At 56.3% G+C, this 23,241-nt stretch overlaps 1 protein-coding gene across 4 annotated transcripts in view; it reads left to right on the forward strand.

The window, feature by feature from the left end:
* Positions 1–4,663: 4,663 nt before the first annotated feature.
* The window catches only part of CLIP2 (CAP-Gly domain containing linker protein 2), a 59,294-nt gene continuing 40,716 nt past the window's right edge, over positions 4,664–23,241 (forward strand). For 3 of the 4 annotated variants that reach the window (XM_034670011.1, XM_034670013.1, XM_034670014.1), the window contains exons 1-2: positions 4,664–4,788; positions 12,808–12,998. In XM_034670011.1, coding sequence (XP_034525902.1) covers positions 12,875–12,998 — 124 coding nt within the window. In that variant the 5' untranslated portion in view covers positions 4,664–4,788; positions 12,808–12,874. Of the gene's footprint in view, positions 4,789–8,303; positions 8,512–12,807; positions 12,999–23,241 lie in introns of those variants that run through there. The other variant, XM_034670012.1, reaches the window with a different exon arrangement.

Genomic DNA, 23,241 nt, shown 5'->3' on the forward strand with positions numbered 1-23,241 from the left:
CTGGTGGGGAGGGGCCCCAGGAAGCAAGGCTGGAGGCAGGCAGTACCTGGGCTGGTGGGCAGAGATGCTGCAGACCCTGACCTTGGTGCCCAGGGCCATGGGCTGCCCTCCTGACCTCTTGCCTAAACCTCTGCCCTTGGCCCCTAAGCCGGGTGCCTGGAGGAGAGTCGGTCTGGGTTCTGAGAAAGCCAGGAAGGTGGTTAAAAGCTCACCCTCCATGGCCAGAGGGCCTGAGTTCCAATTCCACGCCTGCTGTCCTTCAGTCACGTCACCCTGGGCAAATGATTGAGCACCCCAGGCCTCGGTTTCCCCACTAGGAATATGGATGGAGCTCATAACAGGGCTGTTGCAAAGGTGAAATGTGGTTGGTATTTATAAAGCACTGAACTGGTGTCTGGAGCAGAACAGATCTTGCATATCTAGGGCTCCTGAGGCTGGAGGAGCTCAGCAGAAGGGGGGGAGCTCATCCCCCTGGAGCCCCACCACCACCCAGGACACCCACACAAATTCTGAGTCCAGCACAGTGAAGAAGCAAGCTCTCTCTGTGATGGGAGGTGGTGCGGACATGGGGTCACCCTTCCCCCTGCGGTGGGCCAGCCCCGGGGCAGGGAAGCTCAGCACAATCCATGAATGGTTAATGTTGTTATTGATGGTAACAGTAGGTGTGGGAGTTTGGGAGAGCCTCTCAGGGCAGCTGTGCCAACTGGAGCAGAAATGTGCTCTAAGAACAGGCCTGAGTCTCTGCTTGATCCCCTCCAGTGATGGGGGGCTCACTGCCAGATTCTTTGTTCACTGGACCCACATGTGGTTAGCATCCACTCTGAGTGCCGGATGCTCATTGTTTTGGAACGTTCTGCCCTTCCCGGAGATGGCTCCAAGCTGGCCAGCGAGTGCAGCGAGGGCATGTGGACAAGCTGCCATGGGCCTCCAGCTAAACATGGGCAGAACGAGGGTGGCAGGGGAGGGCATTTCCATTCATTCATGCTTCTTTCACTCACGCCTGTGTTCGTGAAGCGTCTTGAGCTGCTGCGTATGTGCTGGGCGCTGTCCTAGGTACCAAGAGCCCCGCGGTGAACTAGAGAGGCAGAGAACCTGCCCTCTTAAAGATGCTTTCAGTAAGAGGCGAGGGAGTTTGCCAGCTGAGGAGAGGAAGGGCATTCTGGGCAGGGGGAACAGCGTGTGCGAGAGCCCGGGGATGTAACAGAATGCGTATGGGTGTGGATGGGCGTCTGTGGCGTTCAGGCAGCATTTGGTGGCTGGGGTGGAGATTGCCCTTCTGGAAGCACTAAAAGAAAACACTGACTATGAGGGCTTGCTAGGGACTGACCTCACCCCTGGGGCCCCCAGGTTCTGCCCCTTCTCCACCCATCCCTCCCCATCCCCCACCAAGAGCTCTGGGTTGCCCTTCAGAGGCATTGATGGTGCCCATAGGCCCCTCATGGTCCAGGCTCCCACATGGGCCCCAGTTTGCATTCAGTCCTGCCATGTCAGTGAGGGGACAGGCCCAGATCTCAGTGGGCTCAGCCTCCTCCCTGCCCCTCGCCTGCAGGGGAAGGCTCAGGAGAGGATGTTGGTGTCTGACTTGCAAGCCTCGTTGAGGAAAGAAGCTTGGCTTGCTGTAAGGTTGCCCAGTGAGCTCAGCACTGCTGCATGTCAGGCCCTGGGTGCTTGAACTCCATGGGGCTCGAGCCTGCCCGCAGGGAGCTTGCAGAACCGGGAGGACACGGGCGCTCCAGTGGGGCCCCACGGTTGGGCACCACCGCCTCGGGCTGTCTGATGGGTGGGAAGGACCAGAGAGGCAGGGCCCACCCCTACTTCCTCGACATCTGCTGCGGCCCACCCCCAGGCCAGGGAATTAAAAAAATATATTAAAAAAAATCTTTTTATGGAAATACAACATCCATACAGAAAAGCGTGCATGGCACAAGTGTACTTGCTCGTTGACTTTTCTGCAACCAAACACCTGTATAAGAGAACCCAGATCAGGAATGAGAGCCTGCTGGCTCCCCAGAGCCCCTCTTGTCTGTCCTTCCAGTCAGTACCCCTGACCCAAGGGGGACCCCTTCCTTGATTTCTGATGCCATCAGTAAAGGTTGTCTGGCAAGGTCGTTTTTTATTTATTTGTGTGCCTATGTATATTTATATCATTTATTTATATTATTTATTTGTTTATTTTTAAGTAGACTCCATGCCCAGCGCAGGGCTTGAACTCACGACCCTGAGATCAAGACCTGAGCTGAGATCAGGATTTGGACACTTAACTGACTGAGCCACCCAGGTGTCTCTATATTTTTCTTTCTTTTTATTTTTTTTTTTTAAGATTTTATTTATTTGAGAGGGAGAATGAGAGAGACAGAAAGCATGAGAGCGAGGAGGGTCAGAGGGAGAAGCAGACTCCCTGCTGAGCAGGGAGCCTAATGTAGGACTCGATCCCGGGACTCCAGGATCATGACCTGAGCGGAAGGCAGCTGCTTAACCAACTGACGCACCCAGGCCCCCTCCCTTTTTTTTTTTTAGAGAGAGAGGAAGAGAACGGGAGTGTGGTGGGGAGGGGGAAGGGGAGAGAGAGAATGTCAAGCAGGCTCTATGCCCAGCACGGAGCCCAATGCAGGGCTCGATCTCACAACCCTGAGATCATGCCCTGAGCTGAAGGCAGATGCTTCACTGACTGAGCCACCCAGGCGCCCCCGTTTGCTGGTCTTTGGAATGCCCTCTTTTTATGTAATGCTCGTTCAGGTGTTTTCCTGATCTTTCTAACTTGATTTGTTGGACTTCTTTCTATATTCTGATCAGGAATCCTTCTTGGAACGTAGGAATTGCACATGTCTTCTTCCCGTTCTCTGGCTAGCTCTTAACAACACACTCTGTCTCTCTGTGGTGTCCCTTGATGTACAGAAGCTCTTTTTTTTTTTTAAGATTTTATTTATTTATTTGACACAGAGAGAGAGACAGCCAGCGAGAGAGGGAACACAAGCAGGGGGAGTGGGAGAGGAAGAAGCAGGCTCACAGCAGGAGCCTGATGTGGGGCTCGATCCCATAACGCCAGGATCACACCCTGAGCCGAAGGCAGACGCCTAACCGCTGTGCCACCCAGGCGCCTCTGTACAGAAGCTCTTAATCTTAATCTTGCCCAGTTCATCCATCCTTTCCCTGCTTTCCAGCACTTCTGTGTCCTGGTTAAGAAATCTTTGCCTACCCTGGTGTCATAAAGATCTTTTCTCGTGTCTTCTGCTGAACGCTGAATTGTTTTGCCTTTAGCAGTTAGATCTGCTGTCCATCTGGAATGGACTTTTGTGTACGATGTGAAGTCAACGTATTAGTTTCCTTTTGCTGTTCTGACAAGTGACTCCAAATGTACCAGCCCCAAAACAATACAAATGTATTATTATCTTACCATCCTGGAGGCGGGGAGTCTGAAATGGGTCATTCCAGGCTAACATCAGGATGCCGGTAGGGCTGTGTTCCTTCTAGAGGCTCAGGGAAGGATCTGTCTCTTGATCTTCTCCAGCTTCTAGAAGCTGCCCACATTCTTTGGCTGGTGGCCTCCTCCTCTGCCTTCAAAGCCAGCGATGTCACACCGAGACATTGGCACGTTGTCGTCTCCCTGATTCTGTCCCTCCTGCCTCCCTCTTGCACTTCGAAGGACGCTTGTGATCACTTTGGATCCGTCTGGATAATCCAGAATAATCTTTCCATTTGAAGGTCAGCTGACCAGCACCCTTGATTCCATCTACAACCTTAATTCTCCTTTGCTGTATGGAAGCTAACATGTTCACAGCTTCTGGGGATGGGGACACGAACATCGTGAGGGGGCCATCATTTCTGCCCACTGTAGACGGGATCAGGATTTTTTTTCCCCATGTGGTTATCCAGTTGACCCAGCATCACTTATTGTAAAGACCGTCCTTTGCTTAGGGGTATTTTTTTTTTCTTAAGATTTGATTTATATATTTGAGAAAGAGAATGCATGAGTGGGGGAGCAGGGCAGAGGGAGAGGGAGAAGCAGGCTTCCTGCTGAGCAGGAAGCCTGATGCGGGACTCGATCCCAGGACCCTGGGGTCATGCCCTGAGCCGAAGCCAGACACTTAACAAATCCTGACCCTGGAGAGGAGGCCCTGGCTGGTTGGGTTGGGGAGGGGACCCCAGGTGATGGGGTGCTTTCCCGCAGCTCCCTGGCCTGGATGTGTGGGATGGCACTACAACAGTAAAAGGGGAGTAGGTCGGTGCCCTGGCCTGGGAGGCAGGACACAGGAGCCCTTTCCTTCCTGTTCTGCCCAGATCAGCAGGTGACCTCGGCAGGCCCCTTCCCTCCCTCGGCCTCTGACTCCATCTGGTCACAGGGACCCTCTTGCCCAGCACCAGTTTCTGTCACTTGAATCTCACTGCCCTGTTCCCTTGCTCTGTGACTGGCAGCCTGGGCCTCAGCTTCCTGTTCTGTGAAATGGGAACAGGGGTGGGTCTGAGGGCAACTTGAGTCAGCCAGTGCCTGCCCAGCGTCCTGGGCCAGTGGCAGGAGGGCCCCAGCTGTCCAGTCGCGGGGGGTGGGGTGGGCAAGGGCGGTGGCCACACAGCCTGGACTGGGCTCTGGAGCCGTGGCTGTCTCCTGGTTCTGAGTGTGCCAACTCTGTGTGTGTGTGTGTGTAAGGCAAGGAAGTATACTGACATTGACTTTCCTTCCCCTTCGCAGACCCAACACAGCCCTGATCCCCTTTGCTGTGCTGAGAGACGGGATCTGAACCACCTCCCAACCTGAGAGAAGATGGCCCCGCCCCAGTGTGTCCAGCTCAGGTAAGACAGACAGCCCGGTCTTTCCCGGGGCTCTGCCGTCACCCCAGGCTCTGGGAGGACGGGGAAGATGCTGACTTTACAAATTGGTATCTCCAGCCCTGAGCGTAGACGCTGTGAGGATAGTGAGCACGTCAGACTGGACCCCAGTCTTCTGGACTCAGCCCTGCTTGTCCCCCAGCCTCAGTTGCCAGAGAAACTGGGGTCCCCTGGGGCCCTCGGGTTGTCCTCTGCTCAGCCCCTGTGTGCCCCACCCTCTGCGTCCATGCTGCCAGATGCCATCTTCCCTGCCTCAGCCTGCTTCTCCTTGAAGCCACATCGACTGGTGGAGCCTGGGTTTCAGCCCCAGCTCTGCTGTGAGGCTCGGGCCGGCCCCTTCCCCAGGCTGGTTCTGGATGGCTGCCAGGCCCCTTGGTACTCCCGGGGTGACTCTGGACCCCAAGCAAGGCCCGTTACGTCCTCGTCCTTCTTGGGGCCACCATCTCCTACCATCGGCCCACAGCCCTAGGAGTGACAGGATTGAGCAGCCTGGGCTGGCTCCATGGGGCCTCGTTGATCCGGTGAGAGCCAAGGGTGGGTGTGGGGACGGGGTCAGAGGCAGACCAGCGCCATCTCCCCGGCCGTCCCAGCCCCGAGGGGCAGCTGGCATGAGGCTCCCGGCTTTGGCTTTCCCCTCAAGCTGGCAGGACTCACGGGAAGGGCCCTGCCCTGCTCTGTGTCCCCACATGGGGATTCTAGCCTCAGCACCAGGCGGAAGTCCCCGACCTCGGCCAAGTGCAGACAAAATAAGCCTCCCTTCCGAGCAAGATGGGACAAGCAGTGAGCGCCAGCTGGGAGCAGGCCTGTGGGGACGGTGGTCACACCTGCCTGCTAGATTCAGGGTTTGGGGTGGCGCTGGGTTTCTAGTGCAGGCGAGAGTGTTGGGGTGCCTGGTGGGGCAGGGCTGGGGGAGCCCACACCACACGGACATAAGGGGGAGCCTTGGCCTGGCAGACAGCACCTGTGTGGGGGGGTGCACTCTGTTTGGGGCCTGCCTCCCCATTCCTCTGGGTAGGTGTATACAGGGAGGGGAGTGACTCTTTGCTTTTCCCCTCCCCTGTGTCTGTCTTTACATTAAAACAATTTTTCATTGGGGCGCCGGGGTGGCACAGCGGTTAAGCGTCTGCCTTCGGCTCAGGGCGTGGTCCCAGCATTATGAGATCGAGCCCCACATCAGGCTCCTCTGCTGTGAGCCTGCTTCTTCCTCTCCCACTCCCCCTGCTTGTGTTTCCCTCTCTCGCTGGCTGTCTCTATCTCTGTCGAATAAATAAATAAAATCTTTAAAAAATTTTTTTAATTGAATTTTATTTAAATTTGATTAACACATGTATTATTAGTTTCAGAGGTAAAGTTCTACATTTTTCTTAAACGATTGTGAATATTTTAGGTCCTCAGAAAAAAGGAATGGACAGAATATGTTCAATACCCACGTACGTCCTGCAGGACTTCAGAAACAAATCTTAGAAAGAGCCCCAGTTACCGCGCCCCAGCCCTGTTTGTGCCCCGAATCCCACGTCCCCCAGCCATTGCGTGGAGTGCTGTGGTCAGCACCGATCACGCCCTCCTGGTGCCTCCTGGGCCACGTGGTCCAGGTTCGGGCTTCGCAGCCACCAGCCCATGTGGCTTGGCCTTGCCAGCTCCTGGTGTCACCTGGCTTTTTGACTTTTTGCCCATCTGATTGGGTGGGAAACGGGATCTCCTTGTGGCTTGGATTTGCATTTCCCTGCTGACCGGGAGGCCCAGCGGCTATCCCGTGGCATCCTCTCCTCGAAAGCTGCTTGTTCTTACCTGTCTGTCGTTCGTACCTGTCTGTGGTTCTTACCTGTCTCTCCGGAGTGTCCACAGACCTTCCTCCCTCATGTCCCGTGCTGGGGGGTCCCCCCAGCCTGGGATTCTCCCTGGCCTTGGCTATCGCCAGTGACCCTTCCAAGGGCCCCATCACTCGGCCTCCTGCCCCTCCCCCCAGTGTCCCTTGGGGACCTCATACCTGGCATGTCCCAAACCCAGCTCCTCCTTCAGCCCCTGCCTTCTCTGAGCTCCCTCCCCGTGTAGAGACATTCCCTCCTGCTGGGACCCTGGGTGCTCCCTCTGCACGCACACTGTTGGCCACCAAATGCCACTCAGCTCTTCTCCCCTCTCTGTCCCCTCCAGCCCCCGCCTCTGTGGTGGTTCAGGCTACATTGTTGCGTCCCTTATCTGTCACGGAAGCCCCCGGGACCGTGGCCTCACTGCCCTCCTTCGCCCCAGCACCCTCATCAGCTCCTGAGCAATTTTGCCAGTTGGCACATCTGATCTGTCACACCCCTTGCTTGATGCCCTCCGCGGCACCGAGCCTTAGGGCTGGTGGTAACCACTCAGGGGCCACACGGAGTTCATCTCTGGGTGCCCCACCACCCAGCACTTGGGTCACAGGGCCGGGGCGGGGGGCACGGGCACCCTGGCTGCTGACCCCGGAGGTGGGAGGAGGCGGAATAACCCAGGGGAGCCCCTGATGTTGGGGGTGGCAAGCGTGGGCTTGAAGGCTGGGCTTCAGCCAACAACAGGGTCTTGCCTAAGTGTCTCCCTCTAGCCGGACGGGCCTGGGTCTCCGCAGCAGGATTCCTGGTGCCCGCCTCCCTCACCCCCTGGGCAACGGCAGCACCCCAGAGATGGGCTTTCCACTGCCCTATTTGGCACCTTCCCCCATTCCGTGGGGCCACACCCTGAGCCTCTGATTGGCGGAAAGTTCCTGGGCCTCATTCCCCACTGAGCCTGCGGCCTGCCACCCCCCCCCCCGGCCCGCCACCCCCCGGGCAGCTGAAATGGAAACCCTGAAATGCAGCCTGGGTTTATCTTTGGTAAATGGCAATTGAGGGCAGCACAAAGGGGGCCTGTTGGTCTGAATGCTGCCTGCTCTCCCCCACCCCTCCCCTGCCCGCCTCGCCTGGGCCCTGAGTCCCTGGGGGAGGCGGCATGTGCACCCCGGGCCTTGCAAGATCATAATAGACACCGAGCGGAGTGGCAGCTGCCCTTCCCCGGCGGCTCCCATGGGCCAGGCGCGGAGGGCTGCCCGTGGATGTGTGTTCAGACTCGCCTGTCCTCGTTCCCCAGGGGGAAGCGATACTTTCACCCCATCTTACCAGCCACGCAGCAGGCTCCCACCGGGCCACGGACCTGCAGCCATTCATGGTGGGTCAGGGTTTGGATCCACGTTGCCTACAGTCTGCTCCCTCCCCATCTCCCAGGCCTGCCCCGCCCCCCAGAGTGTGGCCAGTGGCCAATTTATCACCATGTCCCGGCTTTTCCCAAGAAAGCCCTTCCTTCCTCTATCCCACGAGCAGGGCTGAGTCACAAAGGGGTGATTGGCCCCAGGTCTCCTCCCCCTCTTCCTGTTCACCATTTCTTCTCTCCTCCCCTCTCCCCTTCCCTCAGCTCCCTCAGCTTTGGAGACCTTGGGGGTGGGGGCGGCCGCTGGCCTCTCCGGCCAGGCCCTCCCCGCGCCCTGGCCGTGGTGGTGGGCCGAGTGAATGAATGGCTGCAGCCAGCTCCTCTGGTCTCCTTTGTCAGTGAGGCACGCAGGCGCTGTCCCCAGAGGCCAGGGGTCTCACAAATGTTAGTCCAGGCCCTGACTGGCTAGCCTAGGGAGGCAGGGGAGAGCCAGCCCTGGGGCTGGGTCCAGCACGGCCGCTGAGCAGCGTGTGATGTTGGGTGAGTCCCTGAACTTTTCTGAGCTTCCCATGCTGCTCCTGTGAGATGGCTCCCGGCTCCTGAGGGCTCAAGGGGACGAATGAGGCCACATTCCTGCCAGGCCTTCATCCTGGAGGCTTCTGGGATCTTCAGGGTCCGGGAGGGAGGAGGCAACTCCGGGAGCCTCTGCAGAAGCCTCCCCAGGGAGGAGTGTCCTGGAGATTTGTGGCTTTGGAGGCCTTTGTCCTCCGGGCAATGGCAAGTGTGCCCTCACACAGGTTTTCGGATTACGGGCTCTGGGCCAGGCACTGCGCTGCGGCTGGGTTCTCAGAGAAGCTGGGGCCCCTCCTGGGGTTGCCCGCGGGCTCCCGGGAGACAAGATGAAGATAAATGGGAACAGTATCATCTCTCCTCTGCTCAGCGTGCCATCCCAAGGGCTCTGTGGGCAGGGAGGTTCCGGGAGACTTCGTGGAGGAGGAAGCATTGGGCTAGGTATTGCATAGGTGGTTGGAACAGTGGAGCAGGTGGGAGGAAAGGCACAAATGAGGTCTGGGAGGTGGGGAGTTGTCAGGTGAGTAGTGAGGGAATGTGGGGTCACCCGTGGCAGTGCTGGTTGGGGAGACTCCGATGCTAGGGACGCTGTTACAATGCCTGGTCCCTGTCTTAGGGGACATGCTGGCTAGTGGGAAGATCAGACTTGGCTACATGAAAAGCCATGGCATGGGACCACCAGAGGGGCTGGTCTCCACAAGCCACTCAGTCCTCCGTGCTGAGGACATGAGGGGGGGCCCTTCTAGGCCTCTTGTCAGGATGAAGGATACCACAGTAAACAAAACAGACCCTAGTCCCTTTCCTTGAGCAGTAGTGAAAAACAAAGCAGGCTGGAGATGGGGAGGACTGGGTAGGGGTTGTAATCTTAGAAGGTGATGTTGGAACAGATGCTTGAGGGAGATAAGCAATGAACCTGGATATTTGAGGCCAAGGGAATAGCATGTGCAAAGGCCCTGAGGTTGGAGCGTGCTTATTGTGATCCAGGCATGGCCAGAGGCCAGCATGGCCGGAGTGAACTGGGTAAGGGAGGGCCATAGTGCTGGAGGTAAGAGATGTGGGGGGCTTTGAAGGCAGGCTCACTAACTTCTATGGAAAGCCGTCAAGGATTTTATTTTTTATACAATTTTTAGAAGTTAAGATTTAGCTTATGGACCATAAAATTCACCCATTTTAAATACGGCTTGGTGACAGATTTGATATTTAGTAAAAAAATAAGTTGTGCAGCCATCACAATCCTTTTTTGGGGCACTTCTGCGTTCTGGGAAGTTCTCTCATACCTGTTTGCAGTCAGCCCCAGGTCCCAGGCCCAGGCAACCCCCAATCTGCTTTCTCTGTCGATAGTTTTGAGATTCCCTATCAATAAGAATCACACAATATGTAGTGTTTTGTGTTTGGTTTCTTGCAGTTAGTTTGACATTGTTGAAGGTGGTCAATATCTTGCATATGTCACAGTCACTTTATTATTGCCAAGGAATGTTCTATTGTATAGATACCGTGCTCATCACTCACCAGGTGATGGGTATTTGGTTGTTTTCATTGTTGGGCTATTATGAATAAAGTTGCTATGAACATTTTTTTGTGGATTTTTGTATGAATATGAGTGTTTATTTCTCTTGGGTGGTTGGGTCATATGGTGAATATATATTTAACTTATTTTTTTTTAATATTTTTATTTTTTAAGATTTTATTTATTTATTTGACAGAGATAGAGACAGCCAGCGAGAGAGGGAACACAAGCAGGAGGAGTGGGAGAGGAAGAAGCAGGCTCACAGTGGAGGAGCCTGATGTGGGGCTCGATCCCATAACGCCGGGATCACGCCCTGAGCCGAAGGCAGACGCTTGACCGCTGTGCCACCCAGGCGCCCCTTAACTTATTTTTTTAAAGATTTTATTTATTTGAGAGAGAGATTGAAAGAATGAATGGGGGGGCAGAGGGAGAAGCAGGCTCCCCACTGAGCAGGGACCCCGATGTGGGACTCAGTCCTAGAACCCTGGGATCATGACCTGAGCTGAAGGCAGCTGCTTAACTGACTGAGCCACCCAGGTGCCCTGTGATTAGAGTTCTTTACGTGTTCTGAATATAATTTTTTTTAAAGATTTATTTATTTATTTATTTGACAGAGAGAGACAGCCAGTGAGAGAGGGAACACAAGCAGGGGGAGTGGGAGAGGAAGAAGCAGGCTCCCAGTGGAGGAGGGAGCCTGATGTGGGGCTTGATCCCAAGACCCTGGGATCAGGCCCTGAGCCAATAGCAGACATTTAATGACTGACCCACCCAGGCACCCCCTGAATATAAGTCTTTTATTAGATGTATGATTTGTAATATTTTTCTCGGGGGTGGGGGTTTCAGGCAGAGAGGGGGCCCAAAAGGCATGGAGAGGGGGCTCCTTGCATGTCGTTCTAATCCCAGCAAGAGGCCTTCTTCTGCCCCGCATGTGTGGGACCCTGCGTCAGGATTTCCTAGGTCAGAGGGCCCCTGCTAAGCCACTGGAGCGGGAAGCCAGTTAGCCACCCACAGGGTGGGATATCGCTGTCACCAGAGAGCGTGCTCACTTGCCCCTGCTGGCTCAGTGAGCCGTTTGGGCTTGGGGGAATGCCGGCAAGGCCTAACCTAACCCGAGAGTGATGTCTGCAACCCACAGGCGCTTCCCTGGGGAACGAGCTTGCTGGAGGGCCAGGTTCTGGGGAGCAAGGGAGCAGCTTCGTACACCAGCTGATTGAGCGTCTCCTGGGCCCCAGAATTCCTGGGGTGTCAGTCTTCCATCGAAGGATTGGAGTGTTGGGTTTGGAAGGCTCTAGGACCAGGCCAAGGCTGCCGACCATGTCCCATATTCCTGTTGGCTCACCTGGGCGTGTAGGTGTCACCACTGTGTGCCTCGGGGGATTATTTGTCTCTGCTATCGGGCCTGGCAGCCCTGCATGAAGAGCCGTTTGTGCCGTGGCTGTGCTGAGACAGGTCATAGTGTCGCTGACTCAACCTGCTGACCTGACAGCCATACGGAGGGCACCTTGCAGACTCCTGCTGTGAGCCTTGTGGGTTGGCTTCCATATGAGTCAGAACCTTTTTTGTTTGCAAGCGACAGTGCCCCTCAAATAAGTTTAGGCAAAAAGAGCAAACGATGCAGGGGTGTGAGGATTTGTTGACTGGTGTAAGTGAAGAGCTCAAGGGACCAGCTTCAGGCTCAGCTGGATCCAGGGTCTCCGTCCAAATCCAGCAACTCAGCTCTGCTTTCTCCACGTTGGCCTCGTTCCCTGGCAGGCTTGTCCAGGCGGTGACTGGGCTGGCCCAGTAGTTCCTGGCATCCAGCCCACACCCAGGCAGCCCCAGAGGAAGGAAATAACCTTTCCTAAAGGTACTAGCCAGAGTCCAGGCCCTGGTATTCTTTGGGTTATATGATTTTCCCTTAACTAACCACGGGAGCTCTGGCCAGGCCTGGGTCGTGTGTCCATTCCCCGTGTGTGTGGCGGGGTCAGCCCATGTAAGTCTTATGGATCAAAAATGGAGGAAAGGGTTCTCTGAAAGGGAATAGCATCCCGTGACCATGGATGGGGTAAGGATGGGGCTGGACCAGCACAGGCGGCATCTCTTACTGCATCAGAGCCAAACACCTGTAAAGCACGGACTTCCCCTGTTCCTGGTCCCCGGGGGTGATGCTTTTGCCCAGAATCCTCTGCCCATCTCCTGGGGCTCTGTGTTCCCTTTCCCTGCTGGACAATGTGCTCGCCAGAGAGAGACCTGCTGCTCTGGGGCAGGACCGGGTCTGGCCCGTGGCGAGCCCTCCATGAGCATCTGGTACAAGAGAGGGGGTGCGCGCGGGGCCGCGGAGGAGAGGACCAGGGGACGGTGGGCCTGTCTTGTCTGCCCCAGGCTGCCCATGCGTGTCAATCTGTACCAGCCTCTGTTCGGTGGGAGTCACACTCAGCCGTTGGTGGCTGCACTGACCTGCGGGGTCCCGTGGAGGGCTGCTGTGGCTACTACCGCTTTTCCTGCAGACCCCCAAACCAGCCTGCTCCTGATTCTCACCTCCCGGGCCCACAAGGTGGGAAGAGAGCATGCCTGACCTTGGAGTCCAGCAGACCAGGACACTGGCCAGGCCACGCCATTGCCATGCTTGCTGCCACTGCTCTGTGCCTCAGTTTCCCTATCTAGGAAAGAGGGGTGTGGTGATCCCTGCCCCACTGGGTTGAGGGTGCAGGAATCCTGCACCATCAAGGGGCCCTGACCAGTGGTGACACGATGAGGTGATGGCTCTTGTCTGCCCGCAGGTGAGTGACAATGGCGGAGAGGACGTGACCCGCACGGACCCTTCTCCACACACCGACTGGCACCACCATGCAGAAGCCCAGCGGCCTGAAGCCCCCTGGCCGTGGGGGGAAACACTCAAGCCCCGTGGGCCGGACGTCCACCGGGTCGACCTCTGTGTCCGGGGCAGCGGCGGCCACCGGCTCCAAGGAAGGTGCGCGGGGCTGAAGGTGGTGGGTGAAGGGCTGGGTGTGGGGAGTGGTGCTTCCAGAAGAGCACGTCAGAGACCAGCCTGGGGGCTAGCAGCACTCGGAAGTTCTTCCTTCCGTCTGGCTGTCATCCCTTTCCTAATTAACTAGCACCGAGCACCAGTGCACGATTTAGTGTGTCATTTCCTTCCACGCTCCCCCTCCTTGGGGGGCAGGTCCTCCTGCGGGTTCCGCTTAGGGGTGAGAAAGCGGGGATCTGGGTGGGCATAGCACTGGGCCCAAGGTCACTCAGCCAGGGTTCAAACTCCAGCCTCCAGCGGCCTCCCCACCCCCATGGTTTCCCTTCCAGGGTCTGGGAGTGTCCTAGCGAGCCAGCCCCATCTTCCCGCCAGCCTTGTCTGCCACTGAGGACCATGTCCTTTAGCCTTTCCGTACCAGACCCCTCGTCCTGCTGGTGGGCAGAGGTGGGGGCCGAGTGCCCGGGCTGGGGGTGGGAGACAGCTGTTAGCTACGTGCTGTCATGAAGATGAGAGTCAGGCAGCCCCCGGTGGAATATTCAGGAAATTTGATGCAGGGGTAACTTGCCTGTCATCTTACCCCCTAGAAGCAACCGTTATTTTGCTTTATATCCTTTTACTTCTTTTTTCCTACCTACTTGCAATCATGCTGCATATACAACTTGAAAATCTGGGTTTTTTCCTTCTAATATGATCAAAGTGGATTTTTCCATGTCATTTTTAATGGCTGTAAGATATCCTGTTCCTCCAACAGCTATAAATCAAAGGCCTGCTTTGTTGACACAGTCTTAAGCAGCCTAGCTCTCCTTCTAAGCAAAACCGGATGTGGGCCCAGCCCTCCCTTGGGGCTACTGATCTGGTGGGGGAGGTGGAATGTCACGAGATCCTAGAACTGGGGCCTGACCTGAGGGCAGGACAGGTGAGCTGAGGTCCGGAGGGTGACGGTCTATTAGTTGAAGAGGGGAGGGTGTTCCAGGCAGAGGGAAGAGCTCGTGCAAAGGCCCACTGGCAGAAGAGCACATGGCAAATATTAGGGAGGGAAAGAAAGAGAGTGAGGCTGGCATGTGGCCGGTGACAAGCGTGCTTGTGAGAGAGGGTGGGCCACGGTGGGGACAGCTTGGGACTCTCCAGGGCATTTCACTTCTGTTGTAGTAACACCAGCAAGCCACCGGAGAGTTTTAAATCAAAAGGAATATGATAAAAAAGAATTGGAAACATGTTCTTAACTCACTCTCTGCAGTTGGGGATGACTGTTTCCTATTTTTCCACTTTGATAAATGACACTATGATGAATGTCTTTGGGCACAATTCCTGGCTTTGATTACACTCCAGCTAGCGGGGTAAGACACTTTCCGTCTCATCTGATTGGTACAGAAGTTTGGAGAGACGGAAAAATAGCCAGGGGCCAGATTAGGCAATCTGGGCCCTGGGTGGAGTCAAGGAAAGTCTGAACCAAAGGTACGGATAGTTGGCAGAATCAGGGCCCTGGCAGAGCCTGACAGCCAGGCTGGGAGGGTAAGGAAACTGTGGTGTGGCCCTGCGGCCCCCGGGCAGATTTCTGCAGGCAGGCTTGTCCAGAACAGCCCCTCTGGAAGCCCAGACTTCCTCTCCAACGTGGCAAATTCTCCCTTACTCATGAGAGACATTACTGAGCGATGGGAAGAGGCCAGAGGGGGAAAACAAGGAGGAAAGGATGTTCCATGCGGACGGTATGAGTGGTGCAAAGGCCCTGAGGCAGGAACAGACCTGGTTTGTGAGAGAAGGAAGGAAGACAAGTCTGGGTAGAGAGGAGTGTGCAATGGGGAGGGGGCGGAGGCAGATTGTGAAGGGCAGGGGTTTGGGTTGGTTTTCAGGGTGACCGGAGCTGTTGGAGGGTGTTAGCAGAGGAGTGGGGAACGGGTTGTGGGGATGAGGAGCCGGGTGAGGAGGCGTGTGGCCACCCAGATCAGGAGGCCTGCGCTCACTGCCAGGCCTAGGGGAGGTCAAAGACTGACCACCAAGAGTGGGCCATCAGGGAAGGCTTCCCAGAGGAAGTGGGAATGAGCTCAGCCTTCAGGGTGGGGGGAATGTGAGTGCGGAGAGGAGGAGGAGGACAGTCTGGCAGCGGAGGAAGGGCCCAGGCAAAGGCATTAAGGGAGCTGAGCTTGGTCCAAGTAGGGGTTGTGTGGCCATTCTCTGGGAGAAGTTCATCAGCCCGACCCAACCCTCCTGTCTCCTAGAGAGAGGCCCCGTAGTGCCTTCTGGGTTTTGTCCTCATTACTCCCTCCCTGATCAAGTGGGGCCTGAATTCTGGCTCTGGTCCGACCCTTAATGCCCCTTCTGACTGCCCCTGCTGTGTGACCCTGGAAGAGGGACTTAGCCTCTCTGTGCCACAAATGGGATCCAGAGAGTTAATGAGTGTGAAGTGTTTGCAAATACAAAACTCATGAAAGACGCCTTTCTTTTCCTTTCGCCCTCCCTCCGTAGTCCCATTACAGGAAAATTCCCGAGTGATAAAAGCAGCAACCACCACCCTTCTGCTTAACCTAATCACAGCCACTGCTGCGATAGAGCTCCTTCCGGTCTTTTCTCCTATTGCACGTACCGTTTGAAGCCGTTCAGTCATGGGCCGTGTCCACATCTCCCTCTCACTGTTCCACGTCTTACTGCCTTCGGTGGGAAGTGCCCCCCTGAGCTGCTGCGGTGTCCTTGCTGTCCTCTCTGCAGCCTGCTGCTTGCTTCCGGTCACACTGCACGGGCAGAGCCCCTGAGGGTGGGGGCTGGGCGGTCTGACTCTGCCTGGGGCCCCCGCGCCCCGCCCCCCCCAGGACTGTTCCAGAGAGAGAGGTGCCACTTTGTGAATGCCTGATTGATGACAGAGCCACACCCCCGTGCCCGCCGCTGGGCACGCAGGCGGCAAAGGCCGCAGCTGGGCTTGGTGTCCCCCTCCCTCTGTCTCTGGCACCCCGGGGCCCTGCAGGTCCCAGCAAGACTTCCAGGCGGTGGGGAGGGAGCAGAGAGCCCAGAGCAACTGGCCTGGCGAGAGGGGAAGGAAGATTTCTGAGGCCCACAGCTGCTTTTGTCCCTGCTCTGCTTGGGGTCTCAGAACCAGAGTCTCTGCAGAGGAGGAGGGGCAGGTGGAAACACCAAAGGAGGACAGGGTTCCCCCCCCCCAGCTGACTCCTCGGGCTCCCTCACCCACCCCATGGCCCTGGCCATCTGCTGTCCGAGGTGCAAGATGTGCCCACCCCTGTTGGAGGCCGGGACCCTGTGTGAGGAGCGCTGGGGCCCCAGAGGTGGGTCTGGTGGAGGCTGGATCCTGGAGGTGATGGGGGGGGCAGCGGCAGCAGTAAGCGGGACTCGGCTCTGGGAATCGGGGCAGTGGCTGTCTCCCAAAGTATGAGCTCAGCCTCCGGGCAGAGGGTCTGCCAAGGGCCGGGCCTGGACCGATGCCCCTGCCCCCCCCCACCCTGTGGGGGACGGAGAGGGGCTACGTCAGTCCCCCGAGCTGGCACAGACAGCAAGCGGCAGGAACAAGGGGCCGTTGGAGGGGGGCTGTCATACTAGGAGGTGGCCCAGAGGTGGTCAAAGCGGCAGCTGCACAAGAGGGCGGTCTGAGACCCACCAGTGCGCAGGGGCTCGTGAGGTCGGGGGCAGCCCAGCCAGACAGGATGGAGCCCCCCTGGAGGCTGCCTCAGCTCAGGCTGTCGGGGATGGTCTTGCTCAGGTGACAAGTAGCGACCAGCCCAGCCGAGGTGGGAAGAGCTTCCAGGCAGATGGAATACTGGCTGCGAAGACCCTGAGTCTTGAGATGTCTGGGGGCCAGAGTGTGGCTCGAGTGGGGCAGGGGGAGTGTCGGGAACAGGTCTGGGCAGGCGCCGGGCCCCAGTGGGGAGCTGGGAGCTGGCACAGGGGCCGCCTGAGGCTTTGGAATCCATCCTGGGCCTGAGGGAGGAGAAGGGGGTCGAGGCTTCAAGGCCGGTGGCCAGGACTGGCCAGGCCTGCTGCTGGGCTACAGCCCTTCCTTTGAGTCCAGAGCCACCTGCAGGGGTCGGGCAGCCACTGCCCGGCGATGGTGGGCAAGAGGGGGCGGCAGCGGGCTGCGAACAGGAGCCCTCAGCCCTTCCCTGGATCTGCTTCTGGGCCTCAGGTGGAGGCAGTCCAGGCCAGGTGGGATAGGGGTCCCTTCTGGCCCCAAGGAGAACGGGTGACATGGGGAGTGACATGGGAAGGACTCAGGGCTGCGGGGCCCAGGGACAGACAGAGGCCGCTGCCGTGCTCCCCCTGCCCCTCCCCAGGCCAGACGACAGGTCCTCGAGGGGCCCCTCCCCTCCCCGGCGCTGTGGTCCGGCTCCAGAGGTGTCCCATTTACGAGGGACGGTGTTTGACCCCCTCTGCTTTACCGAGGCGTCTTGCCGTGCTGCTTCTCAGGAACAACCCAGGGAGGGACCTGTTCTTTCCATCTTCAAGCCAACAAAACTGAGGGTCAAGCTGTCATCTGAGCTGTCCAGAGCAATAGAGCCCAGAGTGGCGGGGCCGGGGTGGAGGCTCAGGCCCTGACACTTACTGCCCTGCCGCGGTGCTGGGGTAGCTGGGACCCCCAGTTGGTGGGGTGGCTGGGATCCCCCGTTTAGTCCCATCCTGGGCAGGTGGCAGGTGGGAGGAGTGATCCATTCTCATCAGGCTGGTCACAACTGTCCCCCAAATTACCTGTGGCCTTTTCTCATGCTGGGGACCCAGGACACGGAAGTCAAGGATGAGCGTGCATGGGAGTTCTCCCTCAGGCAGGGAGCAGACCACTCGGGGCACGGTCCCCCCAAAGCAGCTGCACAGCACTGGTCCCAGAGCTTTTCCATTCTGGCTTATGGAACTGGGGCCCAGATGCCCCCCATACCTGGTGGGCGCTCCAGACACAGGAACCAGTGTGCTGTGCCCCAAGTGGGCCCCACAGAGTTTGGAGCTGGCCTCCAGTCTCGGACATGGGCCCTACCCGACTCAGTCCCCCGGAGGATATGCCTTTCACCTTGGTGTCCCGCTCCCTGGGAGGGCAGGTAGCATCATCCCCATTTTCAATCACTTGGCCCAGCTGCCCTGCAGACGGGGGCAGAACCAGGACAGACTTCCAGCCTTTGCTCATGCAGAGCCTGCATGAGCCCCAGGCAGCACTCCACCCCCTTCAAGGTCAACTTCTCGGCCCTCCTCCCCTAACCACATCCTAAACTTTTTAATGGCCTCAGGATGGGGAAAGCCAAGCTGAGCATTTCTGTGGCTGGGCTGCAGAGCAGGTGGGGGGCAGGGCAGCCTCCTCATGTTCCTGACGTCGCCTGGTATTGATCCGGGGGGCAGGGGCCCATCTGCCAGTGCCTGCCTGCTGTGGTGTGCCCTGGTGTGGCCGGAGTGGGACTTCTCCATGGGGAGCTGGCTCTGCTCTTTCCAGGGTAAGCCTCGCACGTCTTTCTTCCCTTCGGTCCCCTGCCTGAGTCTGCTGGGGGCGGGGGGGCTCTGTCCTCCTGGCTTGGGAGTAGGGGGAAGGGAAGGGGACTTCTGAGTTCCATTTGGCTCAGGAAGGATGCTGAGCTATCCTTGGGATGGGGCCCACCCCAGAGTGGACTGATAGATGGTTCCTTCTTCAGGGATGCTTGGCTGGAGGCAGCGGAGCAGGGGGACGCTGGGCCTGTTGTGGCCACAGGGGTGGCCTGGGCGGGCCCTGCCGTGGTCAGGGTGGGCCCCAGGATGGATTTAGTTGGTGATCAGAAGGACTGACTGGAGAGTGGATCAGGCTCGGGGGACGCACTGTAGGAAAGCCGGCTCCCTTGAGGAATGCTATGGGGGCCCTGTCCCTTCCTTTGTGACCTCTGCCTTGAGCACCTGCTGGGGACAGGAGGGGGCTTAGAGCAGAGGCTGCTTGGGGTTCGTGGCACATTTATGTCTGTTGCTTTGTGGCCACCAGGGAGGGAGGTCAGGGTCGTGGCCAGTCTGCATTTCAGCCTGGTTATGGGCTCCGAGGATGGAGAGGGGAGTCGGTGTGGGCCCCCCTTCCCAGGGCTTGCGTTCCGAGTGGGACTCGGACACGTACTAGCAGCCTGGGAGGCGGGCTCTGCGAACCAAGGGAAAACAGAGTCCTGCAGAGTGGTTGTGCCAGTGAGGGGTGTTGGAGCTAGTCTGATGGACAGGCACGGTTTCCTTAGGTGACACAGAGAGGAAAATGCCAGGGTGACCATTCTGTCTGGGACAGCCCTCGTTTATGTCTGTGGTTTTGGCATGATGCTGTATTAATAGCACCTCCCTTCTCTTCAAAGTGTCTGGTTCTGGATGATGAATCATGTGGTCACCTTTAGAGCCCCTCCTACGAGGTTGAGGTTGAGGTCCCGGTGCTCATTAGCATGTTAAAGCCTCTGACAAGTCCTGCAGCAAAAAAACAACAACCCCTAACTTTGTTTAAGCTGCTATTTCTCAAGCTTGTTTGAAATTGGAGATTATTTATTTTCATAATACCTACTAATCCCCTGTGGAACTATGTTCTGTGGAACATTTAAGGAACTGCTTGCTTCCTTGAGGGGACTGGGTCTTAGCATAGGCTCACTTTTTTCCCTGTGGCCTTCAGGGACAGAGGGCAGACCTCATTACACTCCTCAGTTTAGAGCATATTGTCACTGTGAGTCCCTGAAAGGCCCCTCTTGTGTTTTAGTAACATTGATACCTTTTATCATGTTCCCCGCCTCCAGGAATCTGTGTCCATGTGCTCTGTGTTGGGACACAGAGCCCTGCTTTCTGACCAAATATCGCATCAGAAACACCTTTCCATATAACCTGGAAGAATTATTTTAAAAGCTGCTTAGGGGGCGCCTGGCTGGCTCAGGCAGTACAGCGTGCGACTCTTGATCTTGGGGTTAGGAGTTCGAGCCCCATGTTGGGTGTAGAGATTAATTAAAAAAAATAAAATCTTAAAAAAAAAGTTGCTTATGAATCTGAAAGACTTGACTGTAATTTATATAATGCTTCCTATTTGGGGGCACTTAGACTCAGGTTTTTGGGTTTTTTTTTAAGATTTTTTTATTTTAAGTAATCTTTACACGCAACGTGGGGCTTGAACTCACAAGCCCAAGATCAAGAGTCACCTGCTATGTTGACTGAGCCAGCCACACACCCCCAGGGGTTTTTTGTTGTTTGTTTTGTGAATGGTATGACAGCGAGTCAGTTTTTTTCTGTCTAAATTATTTCTTTGGGAAATGGACCAAAGATTACATTCCCTATTTAGTTTTTTCTTATTAAAGATGTATTTTTTTTAAGATTTTATTTATTTCTTAGAGAGAGCATGTGAGAGTACAAGCAGGGGGAGGGGCAGGCAGAGGGAGAGGGAGAAGCAGGCTCTCCACGGAGCAGGGAGCCCGATGCGGGACTCGATCCCGGGACCCTGGGGATCATGACCCAAGCTGAAGGCAGACGCTTAACCAACTAAGCCACCCAGGTGCCCCTATTGTATTTCTTTTTTTTTTTTTTTAAATATTTTATTTATTTGTACTTCATTTTTATGACATTTTTTAACCAAAGTAACACAGGCTTGTTATAAAAGTCCAAGGTTAACCTAGAGTGTTCCCTGTCTAGAGTTGAAATTACCCAAGTGGGGAGTGATGGTGTGAGTGGGTTTGTGTTTAGTGGGGCTCCCGGATGTCTCTGGAGGGGGGTGAAGCAGGGCAGGGGGTGCTGGAGGCTGGGAGAGACCCTTCTGTCTGCTGCTGTGGCAGGTGGTGTGAAATCTCATGGGCCTGCTATCCGGAGGGGCCTCTGGGACCGTAGAGGGAGATGTGCATTTCAGAATTTTTTCTCCTGTGGAATTCCTAGATCTGGTGATTAACTGAATTGGGGGCCACGGTGAGGGGGAAGGAATAATGAGGATTTGTGGTCTGAGTAAATGGATGTTGGGGGGATGCACTCCCTTGTTGGGGAGTACAGAGGAGGAGCTCTTGGAGGGGGTCACTGTGGTCTAGACCGTCAAGTGTGAGGTCCTAGGGGACATCCAGGAGGAGGCAGCTGCTGGAAGGGCAGGTCTGGCGGCCAGGGACGGGATCAGGACCAGAGAGAACAATGGGGACCCAACTTCTGCGTCTTCCTCTGTCACTTGGATCTTTTGCAAGGAGAATGTATTAGTGTCTTTGAAACAGCAGGGACGGGGCAGCATATAAGCAGGAGCTCAAGGTGCAGAAGTGGGTTAGATTGTGGGGGGCACACAGTGTAGATCAGGGCTCCCCAGGTACTGACCACAGAAGGAGGACATTCCTCCTGCCTCTCGCCCCTGCCCTCCCCCTCCCTGCACTGGAGACGGGTCAGAGACTTGGTGGTTCTCCGTCTTCTTTCCTGTCTGTCATTCAGGGGGTCTGTCGAGAATTCTGATGGGTCTTAGACTGGCCGCCTGTGCGCTGGCCCAGGCCCACTCCCGCTCCGGGAGCCTGTGGTGAAATTGTCAGGAATTTTACAAACCAGATGTTAAACACAGCCGTTACCTAAGAAACTGGATCGTATCAACTTGCGATTAAATAAATTCTATTAAAAACATAGGTAATGCATACTCAAAACTCATGACTTCTAATCGAACTTCTAGTGTTTATACCACCATTTTACTACTGGCAAATATTACTGTTTTACTACTAGTGGGGTTTATGGTATCTGTGTTTTTGAGGTTACTGCTCTACGGTGGAAACACTGTTTAATCTCTTTCCAGCTCCGTGTTCAGTGGGACACCACGTTGGTAGCTTGAAATTGACCATGGTGGGGCAATTTAGGGAAATCGGCAAACGCTACAGATCAGGGTTATTATTTTTCCCCTGGAGAGCTCATTGGTAAGCCTTTACCAGCACCCCACTGGCTAAAACACAGGACTACCAGGGTGGCCAGGGGGTGGAGGAGACAGAGAGGAGTCCGTCGTGGGGGCAGGGAAGCAGAGTCTCGCTGCTGGTGGATGGAGCCACTTCCTTCCAGACGCAGCTGGATGGAAAAATCCCTACAGCCAGAAGAGCAAAGGACCAAGTAGTGTCTAAATACGGCCCCACACGCGTTTGGGTTTTTTTTAAAGTACGCAGTCTGTGTATGCAACGTCCACGCACGGGGTAGAGTCTGGAGAAACATACTGGGAGATATTAACGGTAACTGTGTTTGTATGGTCGAGCTATAGGCGCTTTCGTTTTTTAAATACATCAGTAACTCCGCCTTCTGATTTTTCTGCAGTGGACACGAGTCATCTGTGTAGTCTAAACATTTAAATAGAAGGAGAAAAGCTAGTTGGCTGGGAAGGACAGTGGGTGACCGCAGGAGGGGTGTCAGTGGGGGAAGCTGTGACTTTGTGGGCTGGGGGGTGTTCGTGGCACGCATGGTGAGCCAGTGAGGGGACAGAGGCTAGAGGTAGTGGGAGGCGGGTCCCTGGGGAGACCAAAGGGGGGTAGAGGTTTGCTTCTAAAAGGAGATGAACGTTCTTAGCTTTTCTATAGAAACCTGGGGCAAACAGTGGGCTCAGGGAGGTACAAAGGTTAAGGGGAGGGGAGACCAGGTGAACCTGGAGTGAGCCTCGGCCCTTGACAGAAGGAATGGGAATGATGCTCTGCTGCTCGGGGGGTGTGAGGAATCTGTACCCCAGCACAGAGCCCGGGTGGCCCTGCCTTCTGGCAGCGGGACCAGCTCTGAGCAGGCAGCCTGCATCGAGGGCCTGCCAGCCTGGGGGCTCGAGTGGAAACAGGGCCCTCCTGAGCATCTGTTCAAGTATGGGGGGCAGGCATACATGGTGAAATACGGGATAAATATCTGGAAGGATGAAGGGGTGGAGGGCGATGCAGGTGGACTGGCTTTTAGGAGAAGCAGGGAAGCCTTCTCTGAGGAGGTGAGGAGTGAGCTGTGTGACTGACTGTCAGGGCAGAGGTTCTGGAAGGCGAGTCTTCTCTCTCCAGCCCCAGGCCCCGTGGATCTAGGTTCCTCCCCATCAGGGACGTGGACAGCTGAGTTGTTATCTGCACCCCACCCCCCTTGCCGGGACCCCGTTTGGCGGTGCTGTGGTCCCCAGTGTCTGACCCTGGGTGCTTGGAGAACGGGTTCCCTAGAAACTGAGATTCGGCAGGCATGGGCAAGGCCCATCCCTGCCTCCCCAGGGCAGGGTGGGACCCAAGCCCGTGCGGGAGGAGGTGGGGTGGGTGCATTCTCCTCCAGGCACCCCTGATGGCCTCCCCCTCCACTGCAGTGGGCCGCCAGCTGCCACGACCCCACACCA

Source organism: Ailuropoda melanoleuca, chromosome 10 (genome assembly GCF_002007445.2).
Source record: "Ailuropoda melanoleuca isolate Jingjing chromosome 10, ASM200744v2, whole genome shotgun sequence".
Classification (NCBI taxonomy): domain Eukaryota; kingdom Metazoa; phylum Chordata; class Mammalia; order Carnivora; family Ursidae; genus Ailuropoda; species Ailuropoda melanoleuca.